Raw genomic sequence first — 15,729 nt, 5'->3', positions numbered from 1 at the left:
CAGTCGCCAGGAGGAGCTCCATCCATCTGTCCCCCAGAGTAGAGTTTCTGCGCCTGGACTGGACCAGAGCTGCCTCTAGGGTACAGATGCACCGAGGGCCCATCGCCTCTGTCAATGGCGTGAAGAATGGGGTCGAATACGGCCCATGCCGCTCGAACCTCGTCACGGCGCACGAAGTTCTGTTGGTTGCCCTTGATCGCATCAAGAATGAGGCGCTCGTAAGCTCCAAGAGTTGGCATCTCGTACCTGCACACGCCGCGTGGGCAACGTCACGACAACATGGCGCGATTTCCATTTGATTTGATTTGCCCATTGAACATCTCATTGATCGGACATTCCGCGAACCATCGTAGTTGCATCGCCCTTTGAGGATGCGGCATCTCTCCATTTAAGCGCAAGATCAGCTTTGGCTGTCGACGCCGCCTTCTTTGGGCTGGCATACCTCTTTTCTTTTCTTTCTTCGTCCGATGGCAACAGGATTTGTTCAACTTGTGCACCGCGTAATCTTCTTGAACATGTAGACTCGATGATTGTCATGGAATGTGCAGACTGACGAACAGGTTTGCATGTATCACTGCATTTGTATTGGAATGGTCCATTGCAACAAGGATTGCCCGATTCGCCTCGTCGCCCCAGTGCTTTGCCAGGCTAATTCCTATGCGGGTCTGAATCCCTGAAAAATGCATCATTATTCGGGGCAGAAGTGGGAGTCGAACCCCATTCTGGCGGAGCACAGCGTCGCCCATAACGAGCGTAGCTGGTTTTGATCGCCCTGGATATGGGATGACTGACGCTTAAGCATCCATCCAGTTGGGGTTCAGCAACGGCCACCACTCTCGTCTGGTGACTCGCACAGACGCAAATCAGTGATTCGCCAGGATGGGGTTCAACACAAAAGTTTACCCCCAAAAGTCATGCATTTTCAGGCACCGGGGCCTGCAAATGAAATGGTCAAATGGTCTGGCAAAACGCTGGGCCCAATCTCGCGAGTTGGGCAGATACAAGTAGCACACATGCACAGAAACATGTGTTCAGAACAAGCTTCTTGTTATGACATAGCCTATGAGTGGAATGCGCCAGATGTCTCGAGATAGAATGCCGTGGAATGCGTCAGACACATATCTCAAGAAAATTAGTCGAGATAATAACTCCATGTCGCTGACTTCATCCAGCAGACGCTGCGTTCGAGCCGCAGAGGGGGGATCCCTGTCGGGAGAGGTCTCATGAGGAAACTGATTTTGTTTTTGAGGGGAACCTACCTGCTGGCACAGTTGAGGTTGAGGTCACTCATGATAGGCTGCATTCCCAACCCGGGCTTCTTGATGACTGTGCTCATGCTAATGGATTCGCTCGGTTCCATGCGCATGATGAGCTCGTTGCGCATGCGGTGAAGCTCGCTGTCCCCGCAAGCAAGGCAGCCAGGCTGCACCTTGAACTTGATCCTCACTTCCGTTTTGTCTTCCTTCAGGGCCTTGCCAGAGACGACCACAATCGGCACACCCTGCAACAGCGTTTCGTCGGACCCTGTGCTTTGCGGGTCGCGATGCCTGAAAATGTATGCTTTCTAGAGGCGAAAATGGGGGTCGAACCTCATGCTGGCGAATGACTGCGCTGCAACACTCCAGAACCGCTGACAACCTTATCAACATGTCCACTGCGTAATGTTTGCAACCATAAACGATGTATATCATATCGCTTTACATTCTACCCCTGAGCTTTCTGAAAACTGTACAATATATCGGAGGTACGATGTATACAGGGTTGACCGGCCTTTTAGCTGCAACGGCAGAAGACTCAGGGAGGCACACAAGCGCTTGTGAATAATAATAACTGTATAAGATAAATCTACATCTGAAACTCTCCTGTCCCAACTTTGTTGATCTTTGTCCAAACGCCATCATGACAGAAGCTGAATTGCGCCCAACCCTCTCTTGGCATGCTTGGTTTCACTTCTAAATCTTGGCTGTGGCAAGTCAGGATGGTCCCGAGTGATGGTGATGGTTACACTGCTGCCCAGGTAATACACGAGTTGCTGATGTCCATGCAAATGCAATATGCCGCAGATAAGGTCAGTACGACACTACCTAGTGTCGTTGAATATCTTATTGGACCCATGATGAAGAAACAAGCTATCAAGGTCAACGTCACAAGTAAGTGCACTGGCATGGGTGTCACGCCTGGTGGCATCAAGGTGACACCCATGCCAGCCCACGTACTCATGGTGTGTATTTCAAGAGCCTGTTTCCTCAATATGGGTTCATTCGCCCATGTTGGGCCTCAACCAAGGGAGATTTTGAAAATCCTTGCTGAAGGAAGTAAGATACCAGGGCTGTAGAACAGCCCAAGCAGCAGCCATGTTGCCAGCCTATGAAACACAACTTCTCCTACGCTGCTTGAGCCATCACCAAAGCTGTAGAAGCAGGTTTGGGTCTCGCACCGCCCAGCGTTCGTTGTCAATCCACATGCGGACAGCAGCATACGTTGCAGTCTTGGAGTCTTGAGGCACTCCAGGATCCTCTAGGTACCCTGGTTGGCCCTCCGCTGCAGTGTACTGGCCAAGCACGAGGTCCTCGTTTGTTACTGCCCTCATCGACCTCACCACCTTGGACTTCTCATCACGCATGTCCTCTGGATGGAGGGATGCAGGCCGCTCCAGTGTCACGATCGACACCAACTACTCGCACACACCATGGCTTTCAGGCACGCCATCGGCGAATGATGATGATGTATCGTTTTACAACACGACCGCATCGCCATGGACATTGGCAACTCCAAGAACTACTAAGAGCGAATCAAGGTGAAAACAAGGTGAAAACAAGGCCATTTTCATTGAAGTTATTCCTTTGGGTGTGCTTGCCTCAGGTGATGTTCGTGATAGCACCGGTGCCCATATGTAGCACTAGGAGTTGCCAATATTGATGTAAACGTGGATGCGGGACAGCGTAGTATTGTGAACAAGCAAATGATCGTCTGGCAGAATGTTCCAAGCAGCTGATTTGCAACCGTTTCCGCCACACTGATGGGACCTGGGCGTGTTGATTAAGACCGAGAAGAGAACAGAAGTACAGATTAAGAAGAGTACAGAAGGGGCTATGTATGAATCCATCAGGTGCGGGCTTGATGCTGATTCGATATATTTGGCCGATCCCGAGCATGCACTTCAGGATGCATGTCAAACTTCCACCTCAGGGAGTGCTTGTAGAACATTGGCACAAAGGAGTATGAGAATACCCTGGCTAAATGCAAGCCATCCCTAATAATTAGGACACCTGGACAACACGGAGCATACACGCCTTTCACACAAATCGCACTTACTCATAAGCACGAGAAACCATTGCTCACGATTGCTTCACGACCGACCATCACCCACAGTGCTTCATGATGAGTTTTTGTCAAACGGTGTGATTTCTGGTTCCTATGCGCCTTGAAATGCATGCGAAAGGGTAGGAAACATGTAGTTATAGCAAGCAGCCGTGACCAGTTTGCCCTGGCCTAAGGCTCTTCGGACTGAAAAGAGGAAGCATGAAACAGGTGTGTTGAGAATAAGAATGCAAACAAAGTGGATGATGAAAGAAGTTTCGCTGAATACGTCTCCCCCGTCCTTTGTTCTTATCCAGTTCATCTGCATTTAACTTCAACACACGCATTGCTTTTCGCCCTGTTGCAGTCCGAAGAGCACATTGAGCAAGGGCGAAACCGGTCACAGTAGCCTGGTGCAACCACATCATTTGCCACCCCTTCAGATGGCTTTTGAGGACCAAAATGGAGCCAACTCCATTCTTGGGCAGACTTGCTCAGAATCAGTGGGACTGCTTAAAGTGCACCATACTTTATTGATCGACCCTTGTCTTTTTGACGTGCAACTTCCCTTATCATTTACTACACTATCCACAAGGACAATGGCAACTAATAATAAGGAATACTTGGGAGTTTGTGGATGCAGAAGTGTTTTAATAAGATACATAATCGTTGCATCACATAAATTATGGCAGGAAACAGTCAACAAGCAACCAAGACAGCACATCCGAAGTAATACAGCTCCTTGAACGTCAGCGGTCGGAACAAGTAAGCCTGTCACAACCGCGCGGCCTCTGGCATGAGCCAAATAGTGAAGAGCGCGCCCGTACATGGCGGCATTGCCCCTGCATAGCCCGATGCTAAGTTCCCAAAGCGCATGCGTTCCACCAATCAATGGTTCCACGAATCACTGCGGTTGATTGGTGACAAATCTCTCCTTGCTTACGTTATTACCTTGCCTCCAGCACTTGCTGTACATCATCTCATCATCATCATGATGTGCCATTTGACAACAGATGATTTGATTGTTAATTGCTGAGCGTACCTGGAGCACGTGATTCTGAATGTCATCACGAATGATGCCATTGCCATCAAAGTAGCCGGCCCGACCCTCGCAGCCAACGGACTCCAGCATAAGAACCTCAATGCTTTCAATGTGCTGCCGGTTCCAGATCGCCGACAAGAAAGTGTTTGAAAACCGCATCACGATGATGTTCTGCACCAGCACAATCCCGACTACAGCCAAATCAGAGATGCAAGACATTAATGTTTTCCTGATGGTTATATCCTGAGGATGTAACAGCCCCCGCCTGGGTTTCTGCAATCCTAACCCCTTATCCCTAACCCTTGTCATATCGCGAGGATTTAACAGGATTTAAGGGGTCAGGTGTGCAAAAACCCAAGGGAGCTGTCAGTTTGTTCCAAAACCAACTGCTGTGACACGACGGCGGCCAGCAGAGGGTATGGTTGCCAGGCTTTCTTCCCAGCTGGAAGTCTGGAGCGTTTTTGTAACATTACCAGCAAGTAACAAGTATGAATGATTATGTCCGCCTGCCTGTTTGTAGAAAATTCTAGAGGTGTCCCGAAAGTGGAGACGGATGGAGTCTTCAAGAAACCCAACTCTCCACATTCTAGGAACATCCAGGCAAACATTTGGGTGGGTGGGGCCAAGCGACCATGAATGTCCTCATCGTTTTGTCTGCCTGAGACTCCAGATACAACAGTGAAGTTGCCCGACGGGCGAGCCAAAGTGCAAGCGGGCCCGACAGGCCCGCGACAACATGTAGAATGGAAATGGTGATTTCGGGCACCTCTGCATCTGAAGCATATGCGCTGTACGGCTTCTGCTCAGGAGGTCTGTACACACCTGCAGCGTGTCCTTGGCCGTGAAGTGATCGATGCGGAAGACCTGCTCCTCCGTGAAGAGACGATTGCTCGCCTCCAAGAGGTCCTCAGCGCTCGCCAAGTCACGACCAAATGGCTTCTCCACCATGAGCCTCACCCACGAGTCTGCGTGTGAGCTGGCTTTTGCGCAGTGCTCCTTGATCATTGACAACACAGGCATGTACACCTCTGGAGGTAGCGCGAAATAGAAGAGACGACCAGCAGGAACATCTGGATTTGCTGACTCAACTTCAGTAAGAACGCGTTTCAGCTCTTTGAAGGCGTGTGAACTGTCGTAATTTCCCCTGACGTACTTAAGTCGCTTGAGGAAAGCGTCCTTCGCCCCGTCGTCGCCTGGGAGTAGCTGGCGCACTTCGTCCCTCAGCCCCTCGTCGGTATAGTCCGACCGTGCAAAACCAACGATGTTCACAGATTTGGGGAGGTACCTGCGCCATTGCTACTTCTTCCTCGTACGGCACAGGTGATATTCATTTCGTGAAGCACGGCAGGCAACATAAAGAAAAGGAAAGAGAAGAGAGCACGGCAACATAATCTGGCAGCAAAGATTGACGCACAACTTCACGTGGAACCCGGACACATCGCAGACACGCACCAGTGAGTGCGTGTACTGGGACCCGCAAGAACGAAGCGCACCCAGCCTGACTATGGAGCATGTATAGGCTTGGGAATGTTTTCTTCTTAGCCAGGTCCCCGCTGGCCCCGAACAGGATGATGGAAAGGCACAAATCGTTGGTTTGCTGTCCCCGGGACGTCGCTGAGCCGTGGCGATCCACCGTGTGCTCGTGCTCTTTCGCTTTCGTCATGGTTGAAATCTGAGTTAAGCACTTTACTCTTTCCGGCAGACGTTGACAATTCAATTGAAAACGGACAACCTCACGTTCTTGAGGAGATATGCAGATCGATGCTATTCTAAAAACCCTTCTACATGCGTTTGACACCGAGCTACGAACATTTGAGTACACGTGTTGTCGTCGACATAAGAATCTTCAGCATTTGCAGCAGATTTCGCTGTCTCGAACTCGACTTGTGTCATCTCTTCAGAACTTCGACACCAACATCACTGCCATCTCAACCATCTCAGCACTACGACACCAACATCCACGTGGACTGAATAACATTGCTACGATGGCGAAGCAGCACGAACATAATGCCGGATATGAAGTTCAGGCGCATAGCGCAGCGTTATGCGATGACATGCACGCTGATTATGACACAACCAGGGGGCTGCAAAATGACGTGTACATAGGGAAATGCCTACAATATAGGTTAGCTGACTGGTACCACCCATATGATGAGCATGCAAACGAAAGCCCCGTGTCTGTAGTTCTCTACAATATCCATTTCGAGGCCTCACGATGTGTAGTTCTTGTTAGGCACGCCCTGGAGTGCAGTCTACTCCATGAACACTGCCTCTGGCACAAGCTCTTGAGGAGTGAAGCTCCACAAGCCCCCAAGCCATGACAACCGACTTGGACACCTTCCCCCCCATCCGCACATGAAAACAAGAGCCTGTAGTGATGTTTCGTGGCTTCGTAGTGGCTGGAGCTTTGTTTGAGTAGGCCAAAGCAGCGAATATGTGGCGGCGCGTGATGGGCCACGTAGCGCTCCAGTGCAAAATATGACCCCTTAACCGAACCAAGAAAGATTTTTCAGAGCTTGTAAGGCCAGGAGCAGCGCATGACAGATGCCATGGCATTGTCGAAGTATGGTAGCACTGGGTGGCTGCTGCAAGGGCTGGTGATAGATCTGGTAAACCCATAAATTTGGAGAGTTTCCCTGTTGTCACCCCCCCGCTGACAGGGCTTAGCTCAGGTGCAAGTGGACACGGTTTCTGATCAAGCCCCCAGCATTAAAGTTGTAGTACGTTGCAAGGGCTTTCCAATGGTACCTTTTGAGAGGCATTTGGGCAAGGGACGGCTTCAGAGCGTTCTCACAAAGATGCTTGGAGAAGCGAAACGCCACGGAATGTAACTTTCTGAATACGCATCCGATTGCAGATTTTTTGTAGATTCGGATTCGTCTTGTTCTGCTGCGTAAGATAAAGGCACCTCCTTTAGCTAGTCATTTCGCCGTTTTTCAGATCATTTGCTCAACGTCTTGACCCTCTACGGGGGGTGTAACCGTCATGCTCCGAGACCCCAACTGATATCTCCGAAAATATGCCATATCAAGGGATGCGCCCCAGGCTCAACACCACTTGATTTACTGAGCTGATTTGAACCAGCCCGGTCCCATTCGAATCCGTTGTGTGTGCGCTTCAAACTCGACGTGTCAAAGGAGTGATAGTTTCACGCATATGACGTCAGCAGCACGTGCGCGTGACTGGGTGTCATCAGGGTACACGTAATTTTGCAGCCCCCTGACCGTCAGACCTTGCATTCCGGGTCCACTCGCACAAGCACTTGGCAACCATGCAGGATGCGAATTTACGCTCCGAGAGGTTGGGGCGAGGACGCGCTGTCTACAACGTTGTTCATGCGAACAGTGACACTGCAAGTACTCTTTGTGTCCATCAGGCCTAGGCCCTAGGGCCCGATGGGCAGACAGGTCTAGGTAGGGTGATGCACTGCAATTCCCCAAGTTGTGACGTGACCAGGAGGAACGCAGGATGGCACATCAGAGTATAAGACATAATCCTCAAGATCATTGGCACTGACACCCAACAGTGTCGTGTCATCGTTCTCAGTGCATGGCAAGGCACTGACGCTGCCAGAAACGGACAGCGCATGTTGTCGAGACCACACCATGGAATGGAGTAGCCAAGAGCATACATAAGCAAGCACAAATCATCCTCATACACATACCTACCGGTTGGAAAGCAGGTGATGCGGCGCCACATGCTGCACAACAAAACAAACATCGGCGAGGCAGGCGTGTGTTGGCACGATCAGTCATGAACATCGGTCCTCTAGGGGCATTTACCTGGTGAGCAACACACCATAAATCAGAGGCTGCATTTACCACTCAAATATGCAACGGCAGATGAAGCATGAGTTGAATTGAAGTTACGCCTGCCACCAGGCCGCAGCGTTCAATCGGCCGATGACACGTTCAACATGTCCTCGCGCCAAAGCAGGCGTGAGATGATACGGCATGCAGGTCGCCATATGAACACGCACATTTGAACATGTATCCGAATCACAACCCCCCGCTTATAGCGCTGCTCAGCGCTGCACAACAAAGACTTCAGCAAAAACTAAGGATCGCCGCAAACTGTTTGATGAGTGCGCCACAAACATGTTGATATACGATCACGTGATTGATCAGTCGGTGCGTTTGCCGCCGATAACGAGTGGAATGTAACATTCTATCAACCAAAATCCAACAGAAGAAGGTAGCTCGTTTCACAGGCGTGACTTGTCTGTCTGCGAATCCTTCTTCCAGTGATACTCCTTTGTCCGCACATAGCCAGACTGAGCCGCAAACACATCGGCCTCAGGAAGCCCTCGGCTGCCGTAGGGGTATTTAACTACCTCAGGGCCTTCGCCATTGTCGATGGCATGCAGAATGGGCGTGAACATCGCCCATGAAGCCCGAAGCTCGTCTCGCCGGACGTAATGCTGCTGGTTGCCCTTGATGGCGTCGAGAATGAGGCGCTCGTATGCCTCAGGTATCTGCACATCGTATCTGCAACAACAAACACACACACCACTGACCTTGTTTCTCCCTGGATGAGGCACAATTAAGTCTAGGGTATCTGCGCATCGCAGAACCCAGAACAACAAACAACACACGCACTTCACTATCTTCACTATCCTCGCCGGATGACACACATGTGACTCTTGGGTATTTGCACATCGTACCTATGAACAACAGACACACAATGACCGCCATCCTCCATTCCCAAGCAGTACTCGAAGTTTCCAATGTTAACGTGGATGCGGTGGCGCTGTTGAATGGTACATCATCATCGGCCAAGCAGTCCCATGATTTTCTTGAAATGAATTGGAGCGAGTGGGAGGCAAAAGGATGGCCAGAAATGCAGACGACTAGTACAAAGAAGTATCTCAACGTCTTAGGTGCAACCCTATCAATGCCAGGCAACAGATTTGAATGAAATGGACCATGAAGAACCATGATGAGGATGTACCATTCTACAACATTACCGCATCCAAATGAGCGTTGGCGACTCCAAGAGCTACATGGGACACTGAAGGCAAATGAGTGATGAGCCTCGAAGCCTCATGCATGGCTCTCTTCACCCTTCCAGGTCCCCTGCCAACCCGAAGAATTACGGGATATTTAGCACAGTGGACGGCATTAATCACGACTTGATCAATGAGCAAAAAGCCTTGGCCCTCATAGCAACATGGAACCATCATGAGGTACTGACAGTCCAAAATGTGGACAGTGGTCCAGCAGGCCCTTCACCTCTTATCGCCTGTCTTCAGGCAACTTCACATCGTAACACTTCATCTCCTGCAAATTCCGCCGTCGCTCTCCTGTGGCAAAGGAAAACACTGGACCTCGAGCGTTTGCACATCGCACCCACGACAATAGACGCACACACAGAGCCTCACCACTGCCTCACAGCCTCAAAAAGACCTCATAAGACTACTAGCTAGAGGTACCAACTGCCTAAAGAGATATAGGGTGAAGGGGCCACTGACCTGTCACCGTATGTGAGGTTGAGCTCACTCATGACGTGCTGCATCTCAAGTCCAGGCTTCTTGACGACCATCTTCATGTACATTGCCTCGTTGGGCTGCACTCGCATTACAAACTCGTTTCGCATCTCGCTCGCATCCTCTGTGAAGTAGCCTGGCTGCGACTTGAACTGAACCCTGACCTCCGTCTTCTTCTCGTTCAGTGCCTTGCCCGCCTTGATCACAAAAGGCACACCCTGCACAAGAGATCGATCAATCAATTAACCAATCAATCAATCAATCGATATATAAATGATTAGATCAAGACAAGACGGCAAAGAAGAAGACATGTCAGGTCAGGCTATGGTAGGTCAGGCTGGTCCTGGTACGCTAGCCTCAGATGATGGTAACGATAGCACTGATTCCCAAGTAGTTCTTGGAGTTGCCAATGTTCATGTGGATGCGATAACGTTGTAATAAAGATACATCATCATCACCAATCAATCATGCCATGATGCATCTCTCTCCGTCTGCCATCCACATGGACACTGGCAACTTCCAACTTATGATCATACGCCATTTGCCAACATGTACACATCCACATGGACGTTGGCGACTCCCAAGCTTATGATGACATATCATTTACATCCATACCATATCCACACAGAGATTGGCAAGGGCAAGGGCATTAGGGCCTGTAAAATCAGTATTTGTAATACCGGAAATCCGCTTTTGAACGGGCTTGCACACCTCCCACCGGTCGTTATCGATCCAGATGCGGACAGCAGCATACGTGGCGGTCTTGGAGTCCTGTGGGACTCCCTTGTCGTCGAGGTACCCCGGCTTGCCATTAGCTGCAGTGTACTGGCCAAGAACGACGTCCTCCTTCCTGACCTCCCTCATCGCTCGGATCACTTTCGTTTTCTCATCTCGGATGTCGTCGGGGTGCATCGAGACCGGGCGTTCCATCGTCACCAGAGCAAGCACCTGCGAGCAGGGCCGGTACAATAGGTGCATAGATATTATCTTAGATAGAGATAATAGGCACATTGTCCGGGAATGCAGAGGAGAAGCACTCTGGCATCACAAGCGCAAGCACCTGCGAGCAGAGCCTGTCAACCCAACGCATGGACACCACGTTAGATGGTGTAACATGGTGTAATAATGCGGCACATTTTGCAGCAATGCAGAGGGATAACATGGGGATGTCTAGGGCTGGTCAAGCACCTGCAAGAAGTGCCAGTGTTGGTTGTGGAATGATCTCCTTCATCGAGCAGGATTGCCTATTGGAACTTCCGAACACAAGCGATTGATTGCCAATCTCACAGATCTAAATGATAGTCTGCACCGAAGGTGCTCATCCAACAGACAAATAGCCAAATACGCTTTTGAACAATGTTCTAACCTGCAAGGGAGCAATGCCAGAATGGCTTCGAACCCCATTTCGACACAAAAAAATAGGAATTCTCGGACATCTGGACCTGCGAATTACACGGCCTGGCCCGAAAGCCTGCAAGGGACGCACCTGAAGAAGATGGTTCTGAATCACGTCTCGGATGATCCCGTAGCTGTCAAAGTAGCCGCCGCGGCCTTCGGTGCCAAAGGGCTCCTTCATTGTGATCTGAACGTTGTCAATTTGCTGCCGATTCCACACAGCGCCAAGGAAGGTGTTGGCGAACCGCATCACCAGCATGTTCTGCATTGTCCAGCCTATCCTGAATGAGTATTCATTCCACCCCGTGATGGGGGCTGAATGATGATCGTGTATAATGATCTTTTGTTACAGCTGCCACTGGACTACCCTCCACCAGCATTGCTCTTCCGAATTGAGCGTTGGTACCGACAATGGCAATCCTAAATATACTACTCGGGGGCTGAATGAGAATATGAGTATCCTTGAACATCTTACTTGCCGCGACCGCCGCGTCGCCACTTTTCGCGTGTCGTGAACAGCGCACCGTCCCTACAGCGTCGGTGCGCACGCGTCGCGTGAGAGATACAACTTTTTCAAAAGGTATATGGTATTTCAGGTCCTCATTCAGTTTCTTCACCAACAGTTGCTTGCCATTTTGCCAAGACCTGATTGCAAAATCCAAGAAGCCAATTAAACCAACATAACAATCAAGGCACATGATTGTCTAGGATCTTGTGCTGAGTGTCTTTGGCCAAACTCATTCACGAAAGCTCAAAATGTATGTCACGACAAGAAACATAATGCCAAAACAGTGGGGGCTGCGCCCACACACTCGGGGTGACCCCCCGGGTGACAGAACTGACACGGCACGTCGCCCTTGGCGACGCATCGGATTTGCCGCACCGAACCTGCCGCGGCAGTACCTTCATTTGCAACTGCATCCACGTAAACACTGACAACTCTAAATATTACTTGCAAATCAGTGTTACCACTATCAGCACCTGAGGCTACCCCAGGGCATGTCATTGAATATGACTAGAGCTCACGGACACACGTAGACGAGGTCACAGGCCAATGTTTATCAAGTAATGGAAAGCCTACTCCGCGAGCTGAGACCGCGTAGGTGGGACAGAATATGAATGCAGTGGCAGGGGTCGCTGCGGCCCCCACACACCGCCACCTTGAAGCAAAACCAACCTGTGTTAACACATAACGTTACGCCGGTGTTTGACCGGCGAGCTCACAGGCACACGTTGTCACAGGCACAGGCCTGTGCCTGTGACACAGGCGTAGTCCAACCAAACTGAACAAAAGTATACTGCGAGAGCTGAGACCGCGTAGCGGTCGAGGCCTTGTATGACTATATCTGCCTTCTGCGGTTGCATGTCTGATTGATTGAATTCTAGTGAGTGACAGAGCATCTAGAAACTGCACTGGATGTGAAACAGAAGGTGGAAAGGAACATGCAAAGGATGCTTTTGCATCGGTCCTCAACACCTCATATATGTGTGATGTGAGGGGCACGGGCCAATGGGGTGAATTTGGCATGCGTTACCATTTGGCGATTGCTTCAATGTGCTATGAGACATACTGCGCTAGGGTATACCTTTCGTTGAATGTCGCGTGATTTTTATGCCATCAAGTGTGTCAAATATTGAGTGATTTCTTGGGTCAGCTGGGTACCAAGAGCGCAGAAAACAAAAAAGCGATGATCCTGTGTGCATTTGCAGAATTCTGAAGTCATACCTGTGCGAGCTCCTTTCCCAAGAAATGGTCAATGCGGTAGATTTGCTCCTCGGTAAACAGGTTGTTGATGGTGCTCGACAGCGATTCCGCGCTCTCGAGGTCACGACCAAAAGGCTTCTCCACGATGATGCGCAGCCACGAGGCGTGACAAAAGTGACGCAAGTGGATATGTGAACAGTGTGCCTTTATCTGTGCGAGCACTTCGGGGTAGATGTTCGGCGGCAGTGCCAAGTAGAACAGCCGTGCCACTGGGCAGTTCGGATGCGATGCCTCTTTCTCCGCAAGAACGCGGCCAAGCTGCTGAAATCCTTCTGGCTTGTCGTAGGCACCGCGTACGTAGGTCACTTTCTGCAAAAAGGCCTCTTTGGCGGCGTCATCGATTGTAAGGTTTGGCCGCAATTGTGCCCGCAGGCTGTCGTCCGTGAAGTCGGATCGCGCAAATCCGATGACGCTGGCCGTGCTTGGCACGAACCTACGCAGGCCACTCACCATAAATCACGCGATTCGTAGAATGAGTTACAAAAAGCGTGCGAACCAAGTTACGCGGGCGTACAAACGACATCAGCACAATTTCGAGTGAGTTCAGCCGATGTCACTCATAGCACTCTGACGTCACCCAAAGATTTTGCAAATGGTGACTTGTTTTCTGCATTCTACAGGTTCGGATTGTTTCAGAAACACCAACGTGGCCTGATTAAAGACAGCTATGTGTGCTGCTAGCTCCCTGCATGCATACGTCCGCCCCAAGAAGTCCACTGTTTAGAAAAAACTCCAGATGATATTGCCGTGAGGATAAGAAAAAACAATCAGCATATGTCTGAATGCCAAAACTACAGTCCGGGTCAGTCGCAAACAGCCATTCATTTCGTACGCAGTAAAGTTACTAGGATACCCTGTGGTACCCTTACGTTACGGTCGTTCTGTACACTCTTGCACAACGTGCATGTAGCAAGTGAATAAGGCTCCCACAACAATCAGTGGCTATTCAACCATGCAAGTGTCGTCTCATTTCTCCTTCACCGGCGAGCGGACGAAGTGTTTGTCTTGGAGCTGCCGACCAAACCCTACATCTGCAGAGGTAACACCTAGAACGGAACCCCTGCAGCGCAATGTAGGTCGCAGAAGCGCACCCGTCTCGAGAGAACAGAGTACCAAGAGCTGGAAATGTTTCTTCTTTGCCAAGTCCCCTGAGGCTCCCAAGACAATGATTGACAAACAAAGCACCCCATCTGTTGTGCATTTCCCCGCTGCTTTCTCGTCCCAGCTGCTGCGGTCAACTGCGTACGGATCACCTCCACTTTCATACAATTCGGTGCTTGACACTACATTCCCAGCAGGAGAAACCATTTGTATGGACGACGACGACATCTTGCAAGGTTTGAAAGCGAATATGTCCAGGCTTGGTAAGAACACCTGAGACGTCCTTGAAATAGTTTACATATTCCTCATACCATCACCAGTATTTTCTTGACCTACTGTGGCCTCTCACCATGTTGACATGACGTGATCGTTCAGCACCATTACGAGATGATTGTGCACCTATGCCGAGAGATATCAAGCGAACCTGTGGCACATGTATGGAAAGAAATAGAATTGAAAGCGTGAAACAGTTAACCATTGTAGCCCCAAGCATTTAAACATCGCGAGCGGGCCAATGCTTGTAGACGAGAATCGGATAGTGCATTCAACTGTGGTTCCAAACAAAGGAAACTCAGTCGGAACCACGCCAGGCAGGTGGACGTGCGTTGCAGACCAAGTCCGCCAATGTCGGTCAAGAGAAGGCCCCTATACACGTGTCAATTTCTGGCCACCATGGCGATACCTGGACAGCGCCAACTGGGAGTTCGCTCCACGGCATGGAGTCCACGCAGAATTTTGGCTGTGCGTCGCACAGTTGGCGACGCCAATTGTGCGGGGACCGAATCGACCGTGGACCTGGCGCTCCACACGCCACCAGACGCGCAAGCAGCCGCAATCCCCACCTGAATAGCGTCGCAGCCAATCATGGCCATCGCGACCAGAGCATCACCTGGCAATGCCGCCCGCGAAGCTTGTGGCGGTTGCCCCTTTCACACTCGTACCGATCTTTATGTGCGTGTGAGATGCGGTATCACAAAGGTGCAAGACCGGGGCTGAAACCCTGTGTTGTGAATGAGGGTAAAATCTATTGTTTGCCAGCTTTGCCTTGTACAGCCTTGTACAGCGCCGAGCTCGGATCAGATGACAACCCATGTCAACTTCCCAGATTTGGAGACACGCTCGTGAGAGCTCGAACCACTTAGTCGGCAGTTAATTGGACTGAGTGCCCTTTTCTGTCCCAGACCTAACGAGGTTGAGTTTTCTTTATGACCGTGCAGAGAACACACCGTCCACATCTCTCTGGCTTCGCCACAACGCCCTCGTACAACCTGTACACAGGGAGGCGGTGCCACAGCTACAGGGACCATTCGAAGCGTCCATAGTATCATGCTGCTGAGTCCTGTGGCTAATCCTTACCCCCGTTGTCACATGAAACGTTTGGTATTTGGGTAAGCCAGCGACGCAGTGGACCAACCCCCTGCGGATTGCGGCATCAATGCCACCTACCAAGGAACGTGCCTAAGGGGCTATGTGGGATTGACTGGAGATTCTCAGTGTGCTGTACTTTGTTATCCTTGTGCCAGAAGATCGTTGGGGGTAGCCCTGTTCCATTTGTGTTGCTAACTAGTACTCTCCCACTACGTTGCAGAGGAATCATGTTGCCACTGTGAGTGATTCCCATGATGTATAGAGATCGAAATG

At 50.5% G+C, this 15,729-nt stretch overlaps 2 protein-coding genes across 2 annotated transcripts; both read right to left on the bottom strand.

Moving 5' to 3' along the window:
- Positions 1-2,401: 2,401 nt before the first annotated feature.
- LOC149809575 (glucose-6-phosphate 1-dehydrogenase, cytoplasmic isoform-like) lies at positions 2,402-6,005 on the bottom strand. The gene is made up of 4 exons (XM_089994760.1): positions 5,836-6,005; positions 5,165-5,627; positions 4,343-4,513; positions 2,402-2,674 (listed from the first exon to the last, which is right to left on the bottom strand). Exons 1-4 carry the CDS (start codon positions 6,003-6,005, stop codon positions 2,402-2,404), a joined length of 1,077 nt encoding a protein of 358 aa, XP_089850886.1.
- A 2,541-nt stretch (positions 6,006-8,546) lies between these two features.
- Positions 8,547-13,440, bottom strand: LOC149809574 (glucose-6-phosphate 1-dehydrogenase 6, cytoplasmic-like). Its single transcript, XM_089994758.1, has 5 exons — positions 12,949-13,440; positions 11,314-11,484; positions 10,539-10,775; positions 9,813-10,045; positions 8,547-8,829 (listed from the first exon to the last, which is right to left on the bottom strand). Exons 1-5 carry the CDS (start codon positions 13,438-13,440, stop codon positions 8,547-8,549), a joined length of 1,416 nt encoding a protein of 471 aa, XP_089850884.1.
- Positions 13,441-15,729: the final 2,289 nt, after the last annotated feature.

Source organism: Nuphar pumila, unplaced genomic scaffold (genome assembly GCF_984573655.1).
Source record: "Nuphar pumila unplaced genomic scaffold, dmNupPumi1.hap1.1 HAP1_SCAFFOLD_1024, whole genome shotgun sequence".
In the NCBI taxonomy this organism is placed as follows: domain Eukaryota; kingdom Viridiplantae; phylum Streptophyta; class Magnoliopsida; order Nymphaeales; family Nymphaeaceae; genus Nuphar; species Nuphar pumila.
The sequence above is the reverse complement of the archived record's forward strand: the minus strand, read 5'-3'. Positions and strand labels throughout refer to the sequence as shown.

Coding starts and splice junctions, on each gene's coding strand:
- LOC149809575 (XM_089994760.1), bottom strand. CDS start 6,005: ATGACGAAAGCGAAAGAGCACGAGCACACGGTGGATCGCCACGGCTCA. Junction 5,628..5,835: donor ATGCTCCATAGTCAGGCTGG/GTGCGCTTCGTT, acceptor GCAATGGCGCAG/GTACCTCCCCAAATCTGTGA. Junction 4,514..5,164: donor CGGCCAAGGACACGCTGCAG/GTGTGTACAGAC, acceptor GTGCTGGTGCAG/AACATCATCGTGATGCGGTT.
- LOC149809574 (XM_089994758.1), bottom strand. CDS start 13,440: ATGGTGAGTGGCCTGCGTAGGTTCGTGCCAAGCACGGCCAGCGTCATC. Junction 11,485..12,948: donor TGGGAAAGGAGCTCGCACAG/GTATGACTTCAG, acceptor TGGACAATGCAG/AACATGCTGGTGATGCGGTT. Junction 8,830..9,812: donor AACCTCACATACGGTGACAG/GTCAGTGGCCCC, acceptor TTGTTGTTGCAG/ATACGATGTGCAGATACCTG.